The sequence below is a fragment of the Coregonus clupeaformis genome, chromosome 37 (genome assembly GCF_020615455.1).
Source record: "Coregonus clupeaformis isolate EN_2021a chromosome 37, ASM2061545v1, whole genome shotgun sequence".
In the NCBI taxonomy this organism is placed as follows: domain Eukaryota; kingdom Metazoa; phylum Chordata; class Actinopteri; order Salmoniformes; family Salmonidae; genus Coregonus; species Coregonus clupeaformis.
Window position 1 is genome coordinate 18399412 of NC_059228.1, and position 26060 is coordinate 18425471.

The 26060-nt window shown below is 40.8% G+C and overlaps 1 protein-coding gene across 7 annotated transcripts in view; it reads right to left on the reverse strand.

Moving 5' to 3' along the window:
- LOC121553456 (equilibrative nucleoside transporter 1) overlaps positions 1–26060 on the reverse strand; it is a 58276-nt gene that overhangs the window by 6455 nt on the left and 25761 nt on the right. The window contains exons 1-7 of one of the 7 annotated variants that reach the window (XM_041866573.2): positions 21403–21498; positions 20572–20739; positions 6754–6839; positions 5681–5761; positions 5480–5561; positions 3013–3194; positions 533–672 (exon numbers count right to left, since the gene is read on the reverse strand). In XM_041866573.2, coding sequence (XP_041722507.2) covers positions 533–672; positions 3013–3194; positions 5480–5561; positions 5681–5709 — 433 coding nt within the window. In that variant the 5' untranslated portion in view covers positions 5710–5761; positions 6754–6839; positions 20572–20739; positions 21403–21498. Of the gene's footprint in view, positions 1–532; positions 673–3012; positions 3228–5479; positions 5565–5680; positions 5762–6753; positions 6840–20571; positions 20740–21402; positions 21499–26060 lie in introns of those variants that run through there. The other 6 variants (XM_041866570.2, XM_041866572.2, XM_041866575.2 and 3 more) reach the window with 6 other exon arrangements.

A 26060-nucleotide genomic window follows, 5' to 3' on the forward strand; every position in this document is an offset into this window, starting at 1 on the left:
GAGTGATTGTAGGTGTTGGATATAGCAGGTAGGAATACATTTAAAAGCAAAGGAGAGGGCGAGAGGTTTATATCGGCAACATAAGGGGGGGGGCAGAGCGCTAGAATGGAAGGTCATGATATATTTAGAGGAAGATCAAGAGAGGGAGGGGTTGGCAAATCACAGAGACATAAAGCAAAACCAATGAGAACATCACAGGGGTTGTTTTACATAATAAACATTATTTAATTCACCCCCTTCCTAGTACAGACAGACAGGAAGTCTTTACAGGGAGAGTGTGGATGTCAACATCAAAGCATTCCAGTTGGGTCACCCTGTCCTCCCCTCTGGCGGAACCTGGACCGTCAGAGAAGCTGGTCCTCATCAGGCATCAGGGGCCAGGATCAAACTAGCAGGAGAGCGAAGGGGGGTGACCGTATCCCTGCGGTAAACAAGCCAACTCAGTAGCAGATGGTGTGAAGGTGAGTGAGTTGAACTGTGTGAGCTTGGTGTATTAGGTAGGAGTCTAGTAGGTTGGGTGGGGTCCACTCACAATTGATGCAGATGATTTTGATCATGGTGAGACAGAAGAATGGGAGAGGGCTCATGTCCACTTTGACCAGCACCGCCGTCAACAGGAACACCACCAGGATCACAGACAGGCAGCCAGCGATACGCCAATTCTGAGGGATCCTGGGGGACAAGTGAGGGGAAAGAAGGGGAGGAAAACAGAAGAGACATTCCTAGGACTGTTTAGACAGGAGTGGGGGTCACCGATGGATGACCCCTCGCTGGATCCAACTATAATTAAAGTCAACATACCAATGTCCTATGGAAACAACTGATGGGGTTCACAGGGGGTGAGGATTAGGTAGGCAGAGATAAGTTAGATTTACATGAGAGGTACCGTTCTGGGTTAGAGCTATGGTAGAGGGTAGCTTAGAAGAAACTGAGGAACATGTATGGAGTGAGGTTAGGGGGGCATGTGAACAGGCAAAGTTTGAGGATAAGAGTGAGGTATCAATTCAAGGTGCTTTTAAGAGGATTGAGGTGTGGTTTGGAGTTTGAGGAGTTTGAGTCCTGGGTCTCCTCGAGGTCACAGTAAAGGGATCGACATTCAAGTGAGGATTGTTGGGGGGTTTCCTAAAGATTATTATCACTTGCCCCAAAATGCTAATTAGCTGTTTACACACAGAAGTGCCATACAGTGCATTCGGAAGGTATTCAGACCCCTTGACTTTTTCCACATTTTGTTATGTTACAATCATTCTAAAATTGATTATTTTAATTTTCCTCATCAATCAACACACAATACCCCATAATGACAAAGCAAAAACAGGTTTTTAGAAATGATTGCAAATGTATTAAAAATAAAAAATTGAAATATCACATTTACATAAGTATTCAGACTCTTTACTCAGTACTTTGCTGATTACAGCCTTGAGTCTTCTTGGATATGGGGAGTTTCTCCCATTCTTATCTGCAGATTCTCTCAAGCTCTGTCAGGTTGGATGGGGAGCGTCGCGGCACAACTATTTTCAGGTCTCTCCAGAGATGTTAGATCAGGTTCAAGTCCGGGCTCTGGCCGAGCCCCTCAAGGACATTCAGAGACTTGTCCCGAAGCAACTCCTGCGTTGTCTTGGGTGTGTGCTTAGGGGGTTGTCCTGTTGGAAGGTGAACCTTCGCCCCAGTCTGAGGTCCTGAGCACTCTGGAGCAGGTTTTCATCAATGATCTCTCTGTACTTTTCTCCGTTCATCTTTCCGTCGATCCTGACTAGTCTCCCAGTCCCTGCTGCTGAAAAACATCCCCACAGCATGATGCTGCCACCACCATACTTCACCGTAGGGATGGTGCCAGGTTTCCTCCAGACGTGACACTTGGCATTCAGGCCAAAAAGTTCAATCTTAGTTTCATCAGACCAGAGAATCTTGTTTCTTATAGTCTGAGTCCTTTAGGTGCCTTTTGGCAAACTCCAAGTGGACTGTCATGTGCCTTTTACTGAGGAGTGGCTTTCGTCTGGCCACTCTACCATAAAGGCCACTTGGAGTTTGCAGAGATGGTTGTCCTTCTGGAAGGTTCTTCCATCTCCACAGAGGAACTCTGGAGCTCTATCAGAGTGACCATCGGGTTCTTGGTCACCTCCCTGACCAAGGCCTTTCTCCCCCGATTGCTCAGTTTGGCCGGGCGGCCAGCTCTAGGAAGAATCTTGGTGGTTCCAAACTTCTTCCATTTAAGAATGATGGAGGCCACTGTGTTCTTGGGGACCTTCAATGCTGTATAAATATTTTGGTACCCTTCCTCAGATCTGTGCCTCGACACAATCCTGTCTCGGAGCTCTACGGACAATTCCTTCGACCTCATGGCTTGGTTTTTGCTCTGACATGCACTGTCAACTTTGGGATCTTATGACAGGTGTGTGCCTTTCCAAATCATGTCCAATCAATTTAACTTACCACAGGTGGACTCTAATCAAGTTGTAGAAACATCTCAAGGATGATCAATGGAAATAGGATGCACCTGAGCTCCATTTCGAGTCTCATAGCAAAGGGTCTGAATACTTATGTAAATTGGGTATTTCTGTTTATTTTTTATACATTTGCAAACATTTCTAAAAACCTGTTTTCGCTTTGTTATTATGGGGTATTGTGTGTAGATTGATGAGGACTTTTTATTTATTTAATCAATTTTAGAATATGGCGGTAACGTAACAAAATGTGGAAAAAGTCAAGGGGTCTAAACACTTTCCGAATGCACTTTCAAGAATTGCCTGCCTTTCACCTACACATAGGGGAAGAATCAGAAAGATCAGTACTGCAATTCTTTGTATTTTGGCTGTTATCAGTCAAATACATTCTCAGAGCAGGCTCAACTTGCCCGCCTGCCATAAATTGTCCGTCTTCCAGTAAAACAATGGGGAGTAATGTGGCAACATCAGAGCAGGCTCAACTTCTGCAACTGCTCAGTTCAATTGCCCCAGGCAACTTTAATGCCAATCCCTGCAGTAGAAAAGTTACCATTAGTTCTAACTATACCTCTGGTGGATGAAGGAGTTAAGGCAGGTGAAGATAAGCAGGGGCACCATGGCACACAGGGTCATCACGTTGTTGAACTTGGACTCCAGGACGTTCCTCGTGTCTCCATCCACTACCGTGGCATTGGCCGTCAGATTCGCTGAGCCTTCGACGGCCGGGTCCTTCAGTCGGCTGGTGAAGTACTACAGGGAAGCAGCAAGGTGGAGGAGAGAGAGCTAGAGCAAAAGAATTCGGGATCATGACCAAAGCTTATGAGAGTCAATGTTTTCTAGGGATGTGCATCTTTCCCTTTCAAGACGATTCGAAATGTATCTAGATATGAAACTTTAAACTACATGGGCTCCGATACAATACAGAGACTATACAGTGGGGAAAAAAGTATTAAGTCAGCCACCAATTGTGCAAGTTCTCCTACTTAAAAAGATGAGAGAGGCCTGTAATTTTCATCATAGGTACACGTCAACTATGACAGACAAAATGAGAAAAAAAAATCCAGAAAATTACATTGTAGGATTTTTAATGAATTTATTTGCAAATTATGGTGGAAAATAAGTATTTGGTCAATAACAAAAGTTTCTCAATACTTTGTTATATACCCTTTGTTGGCAATGACACATGTCAAACGTTTTCTGTAAGTCTTCACAAGGTTTTCACACACTGTTGCTGGTATTTTGGCCCATTCCTCCATGCAGATCTCCTCTAGAGCAGTGATGTTTTGGGGCTGTCGCTGGGCAACACGGACTTTCAACTCCCTCCAAAGATTTTCTATGGGGTTGAGATCTGGAGACTGGCTAGGCCACTCCAGGACCTTGAAATGCTTCTTACGAAGCCACTCCTTCGTTGCCCGGGCGGTGTGTTTGGGATCATTGTCATGCTGAAAGACCCAGCCACGTTTCATCTTCAATGCCCTTGCTGATGGAAGGAGGTTTTCACTCAAAATCTCACGATACATGGCCCCATTCATTCTTTCCTTTACACGGATCAGTCGTCCTGGTCCCTTTGCAGAAAAACAGCCCCAAAGCATGATGTTTCCACCCCCATGCTTCACAGTAGGTATGGTGTTCTTTGGATGCAACTCAGCATTCTTTGTCCTCCAAACACGACGAGTTGAGTTTTTACTAAAAAGTTATATTTTGGTTTCACCTGACCATATGACATTCTCCCAATCCTCTTCTGGATCATCCAAATGCACTCTAGCAAACTTCAGACGGGCCTGGACATGTACTGGTTTAAGCAGATGGACACGTCTGGCACTGCAGGATTAGAGTCCCTGGCGGCGTAGTGTGTTACTGATGGTAGGCTTTGTTACTTTGGTCCCAGCTCTCTGCAGGTCATTCACTAGGTCCCCCCGTGTGGTTCTGGGATTTTTGCTCACCGTTCTTGTGATCATTTTGACCCCACGGGGTGAGATCTTGCGTGGAGCCCCAGATCGAGGGAGATTATCAGTGATCTTGTATGTCATCAATTTCCTAATAATTGCTCCCACAGTTGATTTCTTCAAACCAAGCTGCTTACCTATTGCAGATTCAGTCTTCCCAGCCTGGTGCAGGTCTACAATTTTGTTTCTGGTGTCCTTTGACAGCTCTTTGGTCTTGGCCATAGTGGAGTTTGGAGTGTGACTGTTTGAGGTTGTGGACAGGTGTATTTTATACTGATAACAAGTTCAAACAGGTGCCATTAATACAGGTAACGAGTGGAGGACAGAGGAGCCTCTTAAAGAAGAAGTTACAGGTCTGTGAGAGCCAGAAATCTTGCTTGTTTGTAGGTGACCAAATACTTCTTCTCCACCATAATTTGCAAATAAATTCATAAAAAATCCTACAATGTGATTTTCTGGAATTTCTTCTCTCAATTCTGTCATAGTTGACGTGTACCTGTGATGAAAATTACAGGCCTCTCTCATCTTTTTAAGTGGGAGAACTTGCACAATTGGTGGCTGACTAAATACTTTTTTTCCCCACTGTATGTTTTAGTTTGAAACGTTTCAGTGAAATACTATGGAGAGAGTGTCTCGGAAGGTAGAAAGAAAGTAATATGAGCAAAAATCATTAGTGAATTGGCAATTTGTAACATTTGAGTCGATTTTCTGACCGATGCATGCTGCATTTGGTTCAGTTTGGGGTGCGTATTGGTGAATTCTTACATCTCTAATGTTTTCATAATGCTAGCCTGCTGCCGAGGGCGGGGATATATTGCCATGGCAACACACCTGGCCAAAAGTTTGATGAACCAGGTGGCTTCTAACAGTTTTTAAAAAGTGGTCTCAATGAAATTTCCTCCCTCGAGGCAGCTCCAGAATAATTAAAATTAGAGGAGGCACATCATTTAAGACCAGTTGTATGACCATTTAGAGACATAGGAAATGAGCGCATGCCCATATTATTGTTATATTACTAGACTTCAGCTCTAAGTCTGATTTCCCATGGTTATCATAAACAAGCAGTTGTGAAGAATGCAGAACAGTTACCATGGTTGCAGTCATGAAGAAGTTCCATGGCAGGAGGGTTCCCAAGCCAAGGACGAAGAAAATTAACCAAACCGCATTATACCTGACAAATACACATTCACACACAATAAAATGTTAATATATGTAGCCTATACCAATTGTATACATATAGCATTAAATGATTGCAGGCAGAAGCAGAAAATGAAATGTCACTGCACTCACTTGTCCTGTGGAGCGTTGATGACCGTCATTGTCCTGAAGTACTGCAGGAACCAGCTCTTAAGTCAAAATGTGGCACGGTTTCTGAAAACAGACATTTTCATAAATAAATCAGCCTAGTCTTCATAAAGTATCAATATACAAGAGAAACAGGAGAAAGTTCAGGAGAATGAATTCGACATGCAGTTTTTTGCTGATTATCCCAAAAAGATGAATAAACAAAACTCTAACATAAAATACCACATTGTGATATTATCCAACATTGTACATCTCATCTCCAACTGAATTTCATTCCACAGGTTCACCATCCCACCACGAGTTTGGGAAACCCTGGCCTATGGGACACAGTTTCAGCGGGTACTTTGATCTCAAGTATCATTTATGTTTAGGCTATTTAGTAGCGACGGGACGATACCAGTATGGCGATACTCGTTAGTATTGTGGCAAGGAAACAAAACACGAAGCAGATTTAACTTCTTTAGGAAAACAGCTCTAATGTTGAAACAAACACCATGTGGAACAACCAGTCACGTTTGTTTATTTTCCAAGCTATATCACACAATATTTTACATACAGCAAGTGTTAAAATTTTTGCAGTGGGAAAAAATATTGCGATACTGGTATCGTCACAGCCCTAATTAGGCTACTTTCTTCTTCTGACCAAATATACAGAAGCGCATGTCACCAACATTACATGTCAGACAAACAACAATTCCTACCTACTACATTTGTAACCGAAAGATACAAACCAAGTCCTTGTTTACCAGGAAAATACTTAGTTATTTTTGTATATGTTTTTTATAAGATGCAGCATGTGTAAGCAACAATAGGAATACCAGCAGTTATAACTCCTACCATTACACCAAACCACAAAGTCTAGCCTATGCAGTTTCAGCATTCCATAGTGACAAAGAAAAGCCACAAGACAACCTTCAAAACCTTATCAAGCACAATAATGTCATCTCAACAAATCAAAACATTCTAGCCAAATATGCACACAAGTCAAAATGTGTCATACAAGCCAGACACATTCAGTCTACTATATCAGCAAGTAATATATTTTTAATTACACTTACTTAGAGCAGCGCAGGAGTAGCCTAAATCCAAGAGTTGATTTGATTTACTGAAAGGAGGGGCTGGCAGCTGAACATCATTTCATTTTCTACATGGGAGGAAGCCTCGGTTAAGAGGTGGTCTAAAAAGGACATCAAAAAGTCTGGCATTGGTCCTTCCTATCCCAATAGTCTCACGGCCCCACCCATTCCATAGCAACTCTTCTACCACTCTGATGGAAGATTACACACAGACAGATACTTCTGTGATGCCTTTCTGAAACACAGCAGGCTTTCTGAGTCCCTCTAAAACAAATAGCCCGAGTTCACTGTACACACAGATGTCTGTGCAGAACTCCAAGCATCCCAGCAGCCCAAACAACAGGTTTATCTCACAATGTGTCACATAAGCATAGGCATGAAATGTTGTGGATGCCATAAAGGAATAGACTAAGCCTTTTTAGATTGAAATATGTGTGTCCCATTTAGATTCTGGAGTCATCATGAGGGAATGGTCATGGGAATGCACAGTACCATGGGTTAGGAGTATTGAATGGAGCTTATTGTTCCACGCTGAATCGATACAGTTACATATCGCAATATAATTTTTTGACGATATATAAATACTTGACTCCAAGTATCGATTTGTAATATATATACAGTACCAGTCAAAAGTTTGGACACACCTATTCATCCAACTGAAATTCATTCCACAGGTTCACCATCCCACCAGTAACAAAACAATTTCCTGTCTAGCTAGTTTGCCTGCCTACCAGTCAAAAGTTTGGACACACCTACTCATTCAAGGGTTTTTCTTTATTTTTACTTTTTTCTACATTGTAGAATAATAGCGAAGACATCAAAACTCATCCCAAACCATCTCAATTGGGTTTAGGTCGGGTGATTGTGGAGGCCAGGTCATCTGATGCAGCACTCCATCACTCTCCTTCTTGGTCAAATAGCGCTTACACAGCCTGGAGGTGTGTTGGGTCATTGTCCTGTTGAAAAACAAATGATAGTCCCACTAAGCCCAAACCAGATGGGATGGCATATCGCTGCAGAATGCTGTGGTAGCCATGCTGGTTAATTGTGCCTTGAATTCTAAATAAATCACAGACAGTGTCACCAGCAAAGCACCCCCATACCATAACACCTCCTCCTCCAAGCTTTACGGTGGGAACTACACATGCGGAGATCATCCGTTCACCCACACCGCGTCTCACAAAGACACAGCAGTTGGAACCAAAAATCGCAAATTTGGACTCCACACCAAAGGACAAATTTCCACCGGTCTAATGTCCATTGCTTGTGTTTCTTGGCCTAAGCAGGTCTCTTCTTCTTATTGGTGTCCTTTAGTAGTGGTTTCTTTGCAGCAATTCCACCATGAAGGCCTGATTCACACAGTCCCCTCTAAACAGTTGATGTAGAGATGTGTCTGTTACTTGAACTCTGTGAAGCATTTATTTGGGCTGCAATTTCTGAGGCTGGTAACTCTAATGAACTTCCATTCCTGTGGCAGTCCTCATGAGAGCCAGTTTCATCATAGCTCTTGATGGTTTTTGCGACTGCACTTGAAGAAACTTTCAAAGTTCTTGAAATGTTCCGTATTGACTGACCTTCATGTCTTAAAGTAATGATGGACTGTCGTTTCTCTTTGCTTATTTGAGCCGTTCTTGCCCTAATATGGACTTGGTCTTTTACCAAATAGGGCTATCTTCTGTATACCCCCCCTCACCTTGTCACAACACAACTGATTGGCTCAAACGCATTAAGGAGGAAAGAAATTCCACAAATTAACTTTTAAGAAGGCACACCTGTTAATTGAAATGCATTCCAGGTGACTACCTCATGAAGCTGGTTGAGAGAATGCCAAGAGTGTGCAAAGCTGTCATCAAGGCAAAGGGTGGCTATTTGAAGAATCTCAAATATAAAATATATTTTGATTTGTTTAACACTTTTTTGGTTACTACATGATTCCATATGTGTTATTTCATAGTTTTGATGTCTTCACTATTATTCTACAATGTAAAAAAATAGTACAAATAAAGAAAAACCCTTGAATGAGTAGGTGTGTCCAAACTTTTGACTGGTAGTGTATATATATTTTTACTGTAGGTAGCGTTAGTCGGCTGTACCTGCGTTAGTTGGCTGCAGGGGTGCATGATACGCCACTGCTTATAACGAACTATACATTAAGTATAACTAAAATAAATCTAAGATGTGTCAAATAATATAATAATAATATTGGAACTCTATCACTTTTTCTCTCTCCACAGAACAGTTGGTATCCGGTTGCTAAACAACCGTTTTTTGTTTTTCCAGATGAAACCAGCATAGAATTAAGAATTAATAGAAAGGGCGTCTCGATAGAGTACCACAGTATGAGTCATAATACCCATAAAACCTAGAGGTCAAACAGGGAAATGGTTCCAATCGTTTTTCCACCATTAATTTTTCCCATTGGGGATTTCGGAAACACTTAAAATAAGGTCTGTGTTTCGTGTAGGCTTACACTGGCGTGACGTTTTGATAACCGTGTAAATCTCTTTAGGAAGAGCTAATTATTTCTCAATAGTGTGTTTCATTGGAAAACTTGATCAGTGGAAGGACTGACTGAATAATCTGATACGCAAGTGTGGTGTATTAACATTATGACTGTTTTAAGTGGAACTGAAAGAATGTTGATTTTAGTATCAAGAGGGAATGTTTTAGTGTAACGCCACATACAACAGACAGGAAGTGTGTTGTAGACAGGGGAGACTGGTGATTGGCCAGAAGAGGGAGCATCTCTTTGCATTGTTTATAAATAGGGGCTAGACTACAGAAAGGGCAGAGCAGCCATTCTGAGGCGTCGCTCTCCGGGTGTCATGTCACCTGTCACTTATGCTGAAGCTTGGGATCTGAATAAACTTATGATCGAGGATTCAGTATGAGCGGACTCCTTTGTTTATCAGCAATAATTGCCACCACTCACTCGATACGACAAATGGCGCCCAACGTGGGGCTGGTCTGCACCTCTCCTTTGGTTCATTCAGTCGCCAGGCTAACTCGCTTTGAAGCATGGCCAGACAAGGGTGAGTTTTTCTTACCGCTTCGGAGCTTGTTAGATTGGATACGACTTGTGTACACTGGAGAGATGTACCATTACGACCGTGCCTCGGGTGGCGTTATTGCTGTTGACTAGGAGTCTGAAATAAATATTCTAAATTTGGTTGATGAAGGCTAGAATAATGGATTGGTAGTGAATAAAAGCTGGAATACGTATGCATATTTATGGCATTGTGAATCTGGAAAGACCCCCAGCGGGGGCGACAAATCCTGGACGACGTATTAGACTTTGTCAGGTTGGTTCTGGGAACCATGAGCTGGACGGATTATATGTATGTTATGCTCATCTTATAGTTGACGAAGTATATGTGTGGGATAACCTCTCTATGATTATCCAGAACTCAAGGCAGCATAAAGTTAGGCGGAGATATGGATAATGATGGATAATGATTTGGGCACAATGCAAGGTTACTTAGGGCGTGGTAGGCCGCAGTTAGCTAAAGGCTAAGGCTAAGGTTAATGCTAAATGGGAGTGTGTTTCATGCTACATGGTATATGGCGGCTAATGCTAAATGCTAATTGTGTTCTGTGCTACATGCTAATGTATCCTTAGAGGTCCCATTGCGATGGACTAATCCTCTTAAAATATGTCTGTGTGTGTATAATTTAAAGTTCTACGCAAATGTGAGCTCTGTTATGTGTAATTGTGTGAGTATAGGGTATAAAATAGTGAAGCTGTAGCGTAATGCTATCGTTCTATTGTCCGGGAATCGTATCATTGAATGCATTTGCGCATGCGTTTAATTTTATGACACTACACTACAAAACGTGGGATTTGGAGTTTATGGCACGAGATTAGGAGACGTTGGGTTCCGGTACTAAACCTACACCACGAGGGTATAGTAAAACTACAAAAACGGGATTGTGGGTAACGTGTCATATTTCTGGGGGCCTGCGTGTCGCAGGGAGAGAAATAGACACAGACGAGGAAACAAAGAGAATATATATTTTGACACGAGTATTCTAGTTTAAACGGCGGATGGTTAAAGATGAAACTTGTTGTGTGACCTATTGAATTTATAAATTAAATATATGTTGGCGGAGTATAATGAATTAAATTAAATGACGGATTAAAATAAAATAAAAATGTTTTTGAGCGATCTATTTAGTTCTGAGTTTAGTCTTGGAGTGAATAATGTAGAACGAACGAATATTGAATGGTTGGAAATACTCAGTGATTGCATTAACTACTACAATGTTATTCTGTGTTTTTGTTCTTCTGTCATATGAGAGGAACGAGAGGAGAGAGGAGATACAGGAAGTGCTGACGTGCGTCACGTGACAAGGTGTGACGCAGGCAGAGGATCAGATATCAGGCTAGTTCACAAAATCATCCCTTACAAAATATGTGATGTTATGACAATTTTGCATAGGCTTGGCAAATGTTTCATTAAAAATTGCATTTTGGAGGCTCTGTGCATCACTGGGGTTTGATTGGAGTTGTGTTGGGAATCGAGGACTGACATTATTCTGTAAATTTAAGATAATTAGGGGTTATAGAGCAAGGGGTTACAGGCTTTGTTTTTGGGATTGCTTTGAAGTTGACTAACTTACATTTGCATTTGATGGGTTGTGGTAAGATAGCCAACATTAATTGATAAATTGGTGACATAGGATATAGGAATAAAAATTGGTTTTAAATTATTCCTAATTTTTAATTGATTTTTTAATTGATTTTTTATTTTAATTAGAAATGGTTTTTGAATAAAACATTTAATTGATTTTTTTAATATTCATATTTTAGTTGATTTTATTTTTTTTATTTTTTTGGGTTGCTTAGGTTTATATTAATAATTAGAGGGGGGAAGCCATAGGCTATATAGTCTAAAATAAGATAATTCATAATAAAGGAATATAAAAGAGTAGTTACAATGGGGAGAAAGGACAGCAAGGCTATATGAAGGTGATTACACCGATTGATATAGTACAAAATAGTGACCCTTTAACTAAAGTATTGCGAGGTTATCCGGCAAGTGAAACAAAAGTTGCCCTTCATTCTCAAACAAAAACTGATAAAAGATTCCAGCGATAAGATAAACAAAGCTATAGAGATAAGGCTAAGGGAAGGAGAGCTTAGGGATGTTTATCCTCAGCTTCCAGGGATCATCCAGGAGGGTGATTGTTGCATCAGAGATGAAGATGAACGAATAATAGATAGAGGACAAGCAGAAACGACGATAAAGATGAATCCAAAACTCCAGAAGGAAGGAAATGAGATGTCTGGAAGAGAAGAGTGAGGTTAAAGAAGATGAGGATGATGAAGATGAGTGATTGAGAAGAGGTCATGCATGGGTGGATATGACTCTGTGATCAGAAGGAAGTTGGCAAGAGAGGAAAGAAGAAGGATACTAGAGATTTGATCTCTGATGGAAGTTGAAGGAAGAAGGATACACGAGATTTGATCTCTGATGAAAGCAAAGATGAAGAAAGCGATGAAGATTTGGAGATTAAAGGTGCTTTATGTTCAAGAGGATTTTATCCTACAATGACTAGCAAAGAAGAAATAGAGATATATACCGATGTTTATCATGCCTGGATAAAGCAAATAGTTTAGAAGAAGTAACACAGCTGAAGATACAGGACGAAGAAACTCTGAGAAAACTCAATCATACAACTGGTGGAGAAGAGAAGCTTTGGTTATGAAGAATCAGAGTGAACCAAATCAACAATCACTGTTACAGCTTCAACTGAACAATATCAAATGCAATTGTACCAGCCAAGGGGGGTACCAGGTGTTCCATATCCACAGCCAGTTGCTGGACAGACACAGAATTGGAGAGGAAGAGGACGAGAAGGCTTAGAAGGAGGAGGAAGATTTCAGCTACACTTCCAGCAACTTTCAGAAGACTGTTATAATTGTGGACAGATTGGGTACTTTACCTGTGAGTGCAACAAGTCAGGAGGAAAAACAGAGAACATTTTTAAGGAAGATACAGGGGCAATTCAAGATCACCTGTTCTCCAGGTGAACCCTAAAGATTCTAGAGTGCCTAGAAGATCCGGAAGGGGGGTGTCAGCTGATAGCACCGATTAGAGAAGAAGAGAAAATAGCTAACAATTGAAGTAAAACCAGAGGACTATGAGAAATAATGGTGAATAGTGGAAAAACCTTATCTGTGTTGAGCCTAAAGAGGTTAAACATCTCACTATGTAAAATTAACTAATTAGGATAGGGATTTGAGGTAGTAAAACAGTTAATTACTCTTAAGGAACCAAGTGAGCTCTGCTATAAAAATCAAAGAGAAATTAAAATAGACATACTAATATTAGGACATAAATCTGTTGCATTATTGGGAAGAGATGCATTGTGTAAATTGAACTGTACAATAAGATGTACACTAGACGGCTGTCTGGTAGAGGATTTTAAAAAGTAGGGTTTTTGGGGAATCGTATTTGCTTAAAAAGATAATATCATAGGAAGGATGATAATCTGTTAGACTGCCTATTAGACAATTTGTCTGAAAAAATTAAAAGGGGTGACTGTTATTCTGGGTTACATTCTTACACCAAGAGATTTCAGGCTAGGCTAAAAGGTGTTTAGTCGTTTGCCAAGTCTGTGTAAAAAGTCAGAAGCAGGTGGGGACTTTCCCAATCACGTATTCTAAAAATTTGGTGGTAAAGGGATTTTGTGAATAAATCAGTGGAAAAAGTTTTTAAAGGTTATGAGAGAAAAGATTAGATTAAAATAAGTTAGGAGAACTAGGTTGAAGGAACTCTAAGACAGTAAGCTAAGTTTCAAAGTTAGTAGTAAGAGAGAGAGAACAATGGTGAAGGACATTTTAGAGTAGGAAGATCAAGGTAATTATAGGTGTATTGTTATAATCAAAAGTTTGAAAGTCAGGGATTAGAGATAGGACTGAGAGTTGGGAAAAAGTGACACTAGTGGTGATAGATGGAAGTACAAGCAAAGACTTCAAATCTTTGGAAAATGGATTAAGTAACAATAAGGACATTAACACGTCAGTCTATTATAACAACAGTGAGAAGCAATTTAACTCTTTCAACATTGATAGTTATTAAAGCCATAAATATATTGCATTTGATTATAAGGGAACCAATAGCCAGCACCAATTTTAGGGGAAAAAATACTTTTTAGGGTTAGGATGGGGACGTTTCTCCCACATGGAGAGATAATTATGGAGAAGAAGTATTGTTATCAGGACCAGATGTAGAAGCGGTGTCCCCTAGTCAAAGGAGGGATAGTTTGTACAACGATATGAAGTGGAAGAGGTTAGGAGTGACTGTTCACTTATTTGGCGTAATGTTACAGAGAAAGGTCAGGGAGAGTATATGTGTACTTATCTAGTGCAAGTATTAGAATTTGTTCCGGTTAAGAATTATTGGTTAAAAGGCTATGTAATTCATAAAGTAACGCTTATAATGGAAGAGTTGAGGTCTGTTGTAGCCTCCACAGTCATTGAGGGAGTTCAGGAGGAGTAGATTACAGTAGCCACTCCAACAGTAGATAATACACAGAGGATATTGGTAACTTTGCCACTAGAAATAATTAAGGTTAATACATACTTTAATGGTAACTTTGGAAGGGATTAAGGATACGATGGTAATAGCAAATGTAGGAAGTATGACACCGACAACAACTTTTCTGAAATTAAAGGGGTAGTAAGAAGGACTCAGGGGTTATGTTACGGATGGAGAGTGCTGTCAATTATAGTACGAATAGGGTTAAAATAGGAGAGCAGATAGTAGTAGAGAGAATATTGATTCATCATGGAGGTACAGGATGAGGTCTTTGATTTTAATGACAGACAAGGAGAGGTATCTGATCAGTACCGCTCGTTAGGGAAGAGAGAAACTAAATGGATGGGTTTGATTCTTCTGTTGTGAAAATTAGAGATAGATGGGCAGGTTCCAGCAGCTCATTCTGTAAGATCAGTGAGGAATCTTGAGGGTCCATGTCTGGTGAGAATTCCAGCACTAAACATGTTAGAGACGGTCGTTCGACCTCTATCAAGTATGTGTCAATCTTATGCTTTGTCATGACTGATGTATCAGCAACAACAATCAGTAACAGATAAAATAATGTCGTTGTCCAAACATTTGTTTAAGCCTAGGTTTAGGTGTTATTAGGTTAAGTGAATTAACTTGTGTGAATTTGTTGGATGGTAAAGAAAAATCAGGTAACAGCGTAACTGGAGCATTTGAGGTGTAACCATTGAGGGCTAAAAGTTGTTTGGTTCTAATAAAACATATGAGGTAAGGGGTATGTTTATGGGAATATCAGATTGTGATGTTATATGATAACTTTGGGTATGCATGACCTTAAGGGTAGTAATGAGAAATATGTTACTTTTTATGTACCAGGTAGTAAGAACAGCAGGACTTTGATGGTTAAAAGATTAGCTTTTGCCTGACAATGTGACTATGGGGAATTTGAGATATTTGGAGGGTTTGTGGTGATAAAGCATATATATTCTTACCCTATGGATAGACAGGATGTTGTTACATGTCAACGTTGAAGCTTCCATATGAGGTTTCTACCATTATAAGAGGGGTAGCACCGGACACAGAAATCTGAAGCTATATTTGAAATTGGATGAAAAGAGACATGGCTACATGTCATAGTCTTCAAGCCTATCATTGAAGGATAAATCTAAGGGAGAAGGGGGGACTTTTTCCATGGTATGGTGTAACATTTGGAAAGATCATATTGATAATATTAGTAGATACTTTGAGTCCAGATAGTTCCGATAATATCACGAGTGTTATAGATGCATTGAAGAATATAAGGGATGCGTTTGGGAGATCTGAGAAGACTTTGTTGCAAGATCAGGTAGGCCAGTAGGGGCAGTGATGGGTTACATTTAATGGCAGCTTTGATAACACTGTGTGTGATGTTTGTAATTTGTTACTGACCTTTGAGAAAGCTATGATATTGAGATAGGTTGGAGAGTGTTGCCTGGAGACAACACTCAGATGCCGTTGTTGACTGTTCCTGATCTGGATGAAGATGGACAAGTAGAACTGAATGGATAAATATCATTTTTTATGAGTTGATGATTTAAATTTTTTTTTTTTTTTTCCAATATTGGTGTGATTTGTAGTATGATTTATGAATCAAAGGGGGGAATAGGTTAATGTGATTCATACATCATTTATATATCATTTTTATATTCTTAGTGGATATTGATGTTTAATTTGAAAGGGTTGTTTTGCAAAAGATACTGTTTGGTCGTTTCTTTTCTTTTCTTCCAGAAGCATTTGGGGGAACATGTGACTCAAACAAGGACAATATGAAGGGACAATATGAAACGACAATGACTGGAGGAGATGAAACAAGGAGGGTGTGGCTGATTCCATCATCAACAATCCATTGGAAGAGGAGACTACGGGGAGATGAAGTGTAGTGGACTACATTCCAGTGTCTGCAATGAAATATAGACATGTGTAATACATAATTGTGTCATATTCTTAGGTATTAATTTTTGTAGAATGATGTTTGATGTTATTGAATACATGTGAGGATCTTAGATGTTTTTGTTTATTTCGGTGAATGATTAGGGACAGGGAATTTAGGCAGGGAGAGGTTCACTGTAGGGTCCAATGGGTTGACCAGCCTTACAAGTGGATGTTTTTGGATAGGATTTTGTTTGCAGGGGCTTACATGTGTATTTAATTGCATCATAGTTTCAAATGCATTTATATGGTTTATGAGTTTATCTGGAGTACCGAAGGTGGTTGCCTGGGGCAGAGGGACCGTGAGAGAACTTTACTGTCTTGATTGATGGATGGAAGGTTGCCGGACAGTTTTTCGCTCTTACACTCCATAAAGATTTGTTCATATTTCATAGTAATGTATTCACACTTCATAAACAGTTGTTCATATTTCATAGAAAGGTATTTACACTCTAGAGGAGAATGGTTTTTGGTTTAATGTTAAAGATACTCAATAGGATAAATTGTTACTAGTCATAATCTTATTCTGTTTGTTGTCGAGACTTTTAATTTGTCTCGAAGGGGGGAATATGTGGTGTATTAACATTATGACTGTTTTAAGTGGAACTGAAAGAATGTTGATTTTAGTATCAAGAGGGAATGTTTTAGTGTAACGCCACATACAACAGACAGGAAGTGTGTTGTAGACAGGGGAGACTGGTGATTGGCCAGAAGAGGGAGCATCTCTTTGCATTGTTTATAAATAGGGGCTAGACTACAGAAAGGGCAGAGCAGCCATTCTGAGGCGTCGCTCTCCGGGTGTCATGTCACCTGTCACTTATGCTGAAGCTTGGGATCTGAATAAACTTATGATCGAGGATTCAGTATGAGCGGACTCCTTTGTTTATCAGCAATAATTGCCACCACTCACTCGATACGACACAAGGAACAAGTTAGTAGCGGAAGGCATGGCAACTTTGATTGGGTTAGGTTATCTGAAGGGATGATTAGGAGCCCAGCAGCACATTAAAAGCTGTCATTATTAAGTAGCCCTATAGTACTTATTAAGTATAATAGCTGTAGCTACTATGTCATTACATTATTATAGGCATTGGTAACTAAGACTAGTGGACAAACTTACAGTTCTGCAATTGTTGCATTTGACTCTTCAGCACCCCCTAGATAAATATTGTCCCCTTTGTCTCTGGACTTGAATGGCCTTTGAGGATTAGGATAGGATTTCACTGTCTTGGCCCTTGTGACAGCATAATAATTGAAATACAGCACAAACTAATAAGAACAATGTTATTACAGCCAATTGAATTACTGAGACTGTGTGTCACATGTTTGAAGAAGGAATCCGATTGGAGGTACCAAGCTCCAGTTCATTCTGCCTCACTCCGTTGAACGTGTCATCAAACAGTGCCAGCTGGCTGGCGTGCCCCTCTGGACCGAAGTCTGTCCCCCTGTCTGACCAACTCAGAGCCACAACACAAAACCCCACATTGTCCTGAGCCAATGACACTTCATCGGTGCCACTCAAAAGAAAAACTGATGCTAAGTGCCACTATTGCAGTGGAAATTGGCTGCAACGTAATACTCTTACATCAAGTTGTAAAACTCTCATAAGCCAATCACAACTAGGACTACTTCCGGCCCTAAGGAAAATACTGACTGACAAATGTTGAGATCACAAGTTGTTTTGCCCTTTGAAGTCACCCTATAAATCTAAAGCCGTCACATTAGCCTCATTCCCAAGAGATTAAACAGTAGTGAGAAAGTACTTTGAAATAGTGTGGCGGTCACCCTTTACGTTAGCATAGAATGGGGCCTATATGATCTTGATCACACCATCAAATCCAAATAGAGGTAGACATGAGGGCATTGTTCTGGAATAGCTCTGTGATGGGTAGACCTTCATTCCCAGACTGTTCCCTGGCTATAGTGTCTGGGTCACATGACAAGGTGAAAAGAACCGCTCACTTCACCATTTCCCAGGAGTTTATATAGCACTAGTACTCATCACTGTGCGACTGTCGGATAACTTCAACAAGATTTTAAGGAAGAAATCAATACTACTCGCAAGAGAAGTTGTCCTATTCAAAATTAGCTAAACATTCCAGAATGTTCCTAGGAGAGCAAAGTAACAGCAGATAAATAACTTGTCACAAAGAATAGTAAGCATTGGATAAAAACAGACTTGCAACTTGTATCTAAATAGAAGTAGCAACAGTATCACAATGTTTTTTTTTTTTTTTACATGTTGCAATTCATCCCTCTGATTTAATGTGGGCAGTTTGCAAGCAGTTAGCAGGAGCTAAATCTGGTCGAAATATCAGAGCTCCCCCTGCCTTCACCCCATTGCCCAACCTCGAGGACAGGAGAGCACACTCCCACTTACCAACACACACACACACACAACCAGCACGCATGTACTTTGATCCTTTACGATCATGTTTAATGGCCAAGGGCTCCCTCTCAGATTCATCATCCAAAAACTATTTCCTTCTCCATTTCCAGAGATCTGTTTCCTGAATCAGACATGGATGGATCATCATGTCAAAAACAATGCTGTGGGCTCCAGGAATAGCCTGAGGACTGGGGTTGGTTTAGAACAGCCACGGCTGGGCCTGTAATAGGAGGATGGTACGTACGATACTGTGGTGCGTCTGTGGGTTGCTCAGCCAGTCTACCTGTCTACACAGCAGCACCACACATCCCACTATAGAGCCCTTTTATGATGACAGTTGGCTAGGACTCCTAGGAGTGGTGTGAACAGAAAAATCCTATTGATGCAAAGTTCTCAGTAAACTCCCCATTGCTAGTTTCTCTCCTGCTTTGGATGAGGGGCGGTATAACTATAGTTAAGTATAACTATAAGAAATCTATGAAGTGTCAAATAAATTCTCGAGCTCTGGGCTCCAGCTATGCATTTGGTTTGCTAACTTGCTAGATGTCAAGATCAAGCTCCTTGGTTACAGCAGAGACATTCAATCCCCTCCTGAATCAAGATCCTTGTTGCCTAAATTGTTTTGTGCCAGGAAAAATAAATACAAATTGAAATAGCGCCCCTTGTGTGCACCTCCGGTAATACCGTATACACTGGTATGGTACAGAAACGGTATGATGGTCTGAAAATCTGGATACCGCCCAACCCTACTTTGTATATTACCTAAACTACCAACATATTAAACCTATTACTTTACTATACACTTCAAGGGTTGGTGGCAGTTGCCTCTGAACAGTGGGAGGCACCGACCAGCAGATGAACAGTGAGTGCACTGTGGTGCCAAACCAAAGCAGATGTCCTCCTGTCTGACCAAAGGAAAGAACTGAAAACAAAAGCTGCTCCCAAAAAGGGACTAGCCGGGTCACCAAAGGCATTGTTCTCAATGACCCTACCTTTTTGCCACCAACTATTTCCCGCCACTAAAAAAGACAAATTGAACAATGCCACGCAAACTCTCTAAAGATGGACATTAGCAACTAGTACAGTAAATGTTTAAATAAAATGTAACTGCGTGGCATGCCCCCCCATTTCACACAGGAGTGAACACGGTTGATGTCTGTCTTCTAGGTAGTAGTAACCACTGATGTATGGTAGTAACTAGCTCAGTTAGCTGCAGTTCATCAGCTGTTCATTGGTAGTGCATGTTAACACAAAGAAGCCATTCTCGTGCTCCACAAGGAGGACAGTCAAGAGGATGACACAGAAATAGCACTGACAAATGTGAACGACAGCACGCACCAAGACAAGCAAGGAAAAACTGGGCTAGCCATTCTTATATGATCTGGATATAGCAGCTATAGTATAGCCAAAACTTCAAGAAAAAATTGAAAGTAATGTTTGTGTCATGCGAGATACACAACTATATCAAACGACATGACAAGTTTCGGCATTGTTAGCTGACAGCGCGAGCTAGCCAACTCATACGAACGAACGCGCTTACTCGGAAAGAGGCCTTGTTTTTCCGCACTACCTACGGAGCTTAAAAATTGGCGCTATATGTATTTTCAAATCAGGACAACAGTTTCCTCCAACAAACCATCAGCGTTTGTCAGCACCAAGGCGGAGAACAAGGTATGAAAAACCAAACAAAATTACAGTGTAGCTATGAGAAGAAATTTTAGCTAACAATTTCGACCACTCAAAGAAATTAACTAACGTGAATCATTCGTAAGTAAAATGTGCAATCATAAATTGTAGCCTACTCGGCGCGCGATTTAAGTTACTGCAATAATTTACTTATTTGTAAAATATTGTACAATTGATCTATGAATGTACAAGTAGTTTTCAACAAAAAGTAAAACAGTTCAATTATATTTTCTAAGGCACCAGTACCTTAGCGCGAGAAGAGTAGTCTGTCCTCAACCCTGTCCAGAATAGATTCCGAATTTACGATGTAGTGAGTGAGGAGCCGCATGTATCCCCCCAGCTCGTGGCGTGACTGAGAGATCAGGGGTGAATTCATTAGCTGACAGCGCGAGCTAGCCAGCTCATACGAACGCGCTTACTCGGAAAGAAGAAAAAACATTGTAAAGCACCATTCACACATAGCTAGCTAGGTAGTCCGAAAACAAGAATTGTAAACATCAACAACTGGACCGCTACCTAACAGATGTGTGTTTAGGCAGACACGGGACCTGACAGTCCCCTTGCCGCACTATCATATGCCATTTAGTAGACGCTTTTATTCAAAGCGACTTACAGTCATGTGCGCATACATTTTTACGTATGGGTGGTCCCGGGGATCGAACCCACTACCCTGGCGTTACAAGCGCCATGCTCTACCAATTGAGCTACAGAGGACCGCTATACTGCGCTTCAAAGTGTGCGCTAAATATAATTCAAAATCAGGACAACAGAGTTTCCTCCAAAAAACTATCGGCGTTTGTCAGCACCAAGGCGCAGAACAAGTTATGAAAAACCAAACAAAATTACAGTGTAGTTATTAGAATAACTTTTTGCTAACATTTGCGACCACTCAAAGAAATTAGCTACTCATTCCTAAAAAAAATGCGCAATCATAAATTGTTGTCTATTCGGTGCGCGATACAAATTACTGCAATAATTTACTCATTTATAAAATATGCTACAATTGATCTATGAATGTACAAGTAGTTTTCAACAAAAAGTAAAACAGTTCAATTATATTTTCTAAGGCACCAGTACCTTAGCGCGAGAAGAGTAGTCTGTCCTCAACTCTGTCCAGAATAGATTCCGAATTTACGATGTAGTGAGTGAGGAGCCGCATGTATCCCCCCAGCTCGTGGCGTGACTGAGAGATCAGGGTTGTATTCATTACGTCTTGCAACGGAAACCGTTTACCGTTAAAGAAGTAAACGGTTTCTGTTGTACAACGTTTTGCAACAGACGAAACGTTTTGCAACAAAATTGGCGTAATGAATAAACCCCAGCAGGGCCACGTTCAGTTGCCATACGTTGTGGAACTTTGCAGATAGAAATATCATGAATAGAGCCGACATAATTCCTTGTTCTACATGTCTCTGTTTTCATAACACGTTTATATCTGAACTTTATAAAACGTCATGTTCTGCTGAATGCGCCTCACCACTTATTTATAGGACTCTCCCCTTGACCAATATGACAGAGAAATATCACTCACTGTTTGTTGATCATGTTCTAGCTAGCTACTATCTATCACCAAAGCCTTGATTTAGCTAATTAATTACTTTTCAAATAAAATGTTATTTGTCACATTCACGTGAAATGCTTATTTATGAGCCATTCCCAACAATGCAGAGTTAAAAAGTAAGAAAATAGCACAAAAAAAAAAATGAAATAGTAACACAATAAAATAAGGGAGTGAACGTTATTTATAATAAGGGTTACATGGAGAAAATCTGATTTCTCTGAAATAAAAACGGATGGCCCTCCCTTCAGCTAAATATATTTGACCTAAACCCTCCCTGAATGCTTGAAAAAAAAACAAGTGACCCTCCCCTATAGCCGCTGGAAGTAGGGGTGCTGAGCAGCACCCCCTGAAAAATCACCCCACCCCCAAACATCTTCCATCTGCTATGCCCTCTCCTATACCCAAAATTATAATTAAAACAAAGTGGATAGCAGAGAACACTCCTGAGTGGCGCAGTGGTCTAAGGCACTGCATCGCAGTGCTAGCTGTGCCACTAGAGATCCTGGTTCGCGACCGGGAGACCCATGGTAGGGGAGGGTTTGGCCGGCAGGGATGTGGGTTCGTTTCCCACGGGGGCCAGTATGAAAACATTTAAAACATGTGTGCATTCACTAACTGTAAGTCGCTCTGGATAAGAGCGTCTGCTAAAATGTAAAACAAAAAACATGTCTACTGTTTACCCTCACTTCTTGGACAGACCAGAGCCTTAGATATATATGCCAAATCAGTGTGTCTTGTTTACAACGAAACTGTCTCTGTTTGCAAATAATTAAATCTGAGACGCCATTAGGAATCTGAGCATGGTACATGCTACAGGAGGACATATCAGCATCGGGAATATAAGGAACTTCATCGTCAGTAGCTGGCACAGGTAGGATTCTGGGTCTGTCCCAATTATCTTTCCTCCCTCCCAAAGTGTACACTTGTTCACTTCCCTTCACTAATTGAAAAAACAATGACTGGAACAAGCGACGCCAGGACAGCGGAGACACTTGAAACCCTACCTCTTTAAGGAATACCTGGAATAGTATAAAGTAATCCTTCTACCCCCCCATAAAAAAAGTGGTTGTCCCACTGGCTATCATAAGTTGAATGCACCAATTTGTAAGTCGCTCTGGATAAGAGCGTCTGCTAAATGATGTAAATGTACAGTACTTTCAAAAGTTAGGCCTACCTTTCCATCCCAGACAGAGTAGGCCTACCCAGGCAGAAAAATGTAAGCTTTAACTGCTGGCTACTCTTCTTCTGTGGCTTAACCCAACGAGAGAAGATCACAAGTGTTTCCCTAAAATCTGTCTGGGTTTATACATCTTATATTGTACAGAGAGTGAATAGCTTAATCAGTTGATAGTGTCAGAATTAGATTACTTCCCAAGAAAAGTCCATTTTTTTGTCTCCTCGGTTATAGAAGGTTGTAGTTCAGCCTCTGAATGTCAAAGAAACGAAACAATGATATCCCCATATGCATCACAGTCACGTCTTTCCCGGGTATTTTAGCATAAACACTGTTATAGATCACTTCATATAATCGGATCTGTTTTATTTTTCTTCAAAATCTTAAACTAACAAGAGGGTAAGCCTGTGCTTTTTGCCATTTTCTTTAATAAAAGGTAGGCCTATGGCATACTCTCTCATACCCCCTCAATTCGAGTCTTGGTTTTAACTTAACAGCCCTTCACTGACATGGAGGTATAGACTATTTAGAGTGCACGGTGGGTGGAGGAATTGACCGACAAATCTATGGATATAGCGGTCTATAGCCTAATTTCTTAAATAGGAAGAAATAGGCTCCAACACAAATCCCTCTTGTTGTTTGTAAAGTCTAATTTAGATGAAGACGTTGAAATGGATTATGCCTACTCCAATTTGCCTACTTTCAGCACCAGTGGCGGCTCCTGAAAAAATTCTCAGGAGGGGCAATTTTTCTGATGATTTAGGTGACCTACACACATTTTAAAAAAGATATGTCCAGCAACAACATGAAGACAGGGGCAGCATATAAGTCAATACCAGAAGCATTTATTGACTGATCTGGGGAGATGGATTCCAGTTTCTGTGACAGATTATAAATAATCTCTGATGCCTTTGTTATATTAGCTTTTGGTTGAATGTACTGTCGTATTAAATATATAATGTTATAGCTTGGTCTGACTAAAATCTTGTGCATGACCCATTTTGTGTTGGGCGTTTGTTTTCAATCAATGCTGTTCCTATCCTATAACAATGGACAAAAGAGTCCTATCTTGTCAGCCTTGTCAGCAGGTGGCCAAGGACAACACCCACGCCATAGGTCTCTCAGTTCTTCCAACTCACGAGTTCTTGCTCTGAGGACACACACACACACACACACACACACACACATCATCACTGATAACACACACACACACACACATCATCACTGTTAAACACACACACACACACACACACAAAAATCCCCTCTCTTTAGGCTGAACATTTGAAGACAGAGAACCCGACTCAGAGCCAATGCAACAGTGGAGGGGACCTCGCCCAACTCATCAGGACCAATCAGAAGATCAGAACTACTAGATTCAACCTACATCATTTATTGTATAAAATGTCTGCACACAATGTTTTCGGGGCTCTCTTCAGATAGCTCCCTAAGAGTTTGACGAACGAGTCCGTGCACGCGATTCCAGATATCTTTACCTCTGAATAAACTGCCTTTATTATACCATATCCACCCTGTCCAAAGTCTCTACTTGGTCTCAGTTCTCCAGTAAACTTGTGATTATCAACAGTACACAACGGTAACAAACAATTGGGGGAACTCACGGGGCAGATAGTAAGGTCGCAGTGACACAGAAAGCAGTTCAATGTCGGGGGTACAGAGTCGCTCTCTTACCAGGATCGCGGTCCGCTCTGACCAGGGTGAAGCCGGCCGGCTCCACTTCTCTGTCCGGGACTCTGTCATGCCAGCAGCGTTTTCATTATTTAGTCCGTTCGTAGCGGGTATGTACACGATCAACAAGATCAGTCCAAAACCCACCACTGGAAATCCATGGTTGGCAGAATGTTTGTAAACTAAGTCTACAAATTAAAAACATAAAATAACGCCACTAAGTGTACAAATTAAAAACATAAGATAACGCCACACTGCAGGTCGCAACAGAGACGCTGCTAGCCGCTATTTTCTTAGTTACGTTCATGGTTACGTCACGTATGACGAAAGCGCGTAAGTGCAAGCCCACAGACACCCATAGAGAATGTATTGAAAGCTTTGAAATTTGAAAAAAATAGATTTTACATGACAGGCTATGAGAGACTTCTGGGCGATTTTCAACCTGACTGAAATCGCCCCAAAAACGGGCGGGGCCATTTGAAGCACGACTTTAGCCTGATTTGACATTTAGTGGCAGTCAGATCAGATTACAACACTGATAACTACTGTTGCCGTGATATAATTGATTAGAAAAAAAATCCCTTCCTTTTCCCGTTTGGCAGTGCGTCGCCCATATCGCCCTATTGAACAGGCCGTCCCTGTTCAGCACTATGAGCTGTTCATTTCCAATTGATTGTGCTGCGGCTGCTGCTTCAAGTTTCAGAACCACAATGTAAGTTACTTGAATCTGGCTTATTGTGAGGTCAATAACTGATAAATACTTAATGGGCAAGAAAGATTGTTTTTAATAAAAATCAATTATGGTAGTAGCAAGCTATCAAAGTTGACCTTCTCCTTCTCATATTCGCGCTCTCCTTCTCAAAATGGTAACCAGACAGGAATAGGCGAAGCGAGAGGTTTCACTTTCGCCTAAATCTGTCCATTATAAAAGCCAATGTGGTTCTATGGGCATATTCTGGACCTAAGTTCTTGCCTGCCTTTCAGCCTTTGCGCCAACGACTCCTATTGTTAGGGCGGAGACATGAGCATTTCGTCATTATATACAGATCTCTGTTGTAACATGAAAGTTCTACTTTATTCTACCGAGAGCCTTAGGGGTCATGGTGTTGAAAGAAAAACAGTCCAGGCTTATCCGTTCTCTGTTTTTTAATCCTTTCCCTCAGTTTTTTATTAATTCCCTCAATATAAAAATGCGTTCTGTCAGATCTCCCCTGCAGATTCGAACATGTCCTTATCATGGATTTATCACCTACCTAACTACTAACAGATAATTTAAAAAATCTGGATATGAATGTTACATTCAAGTTTGATTGA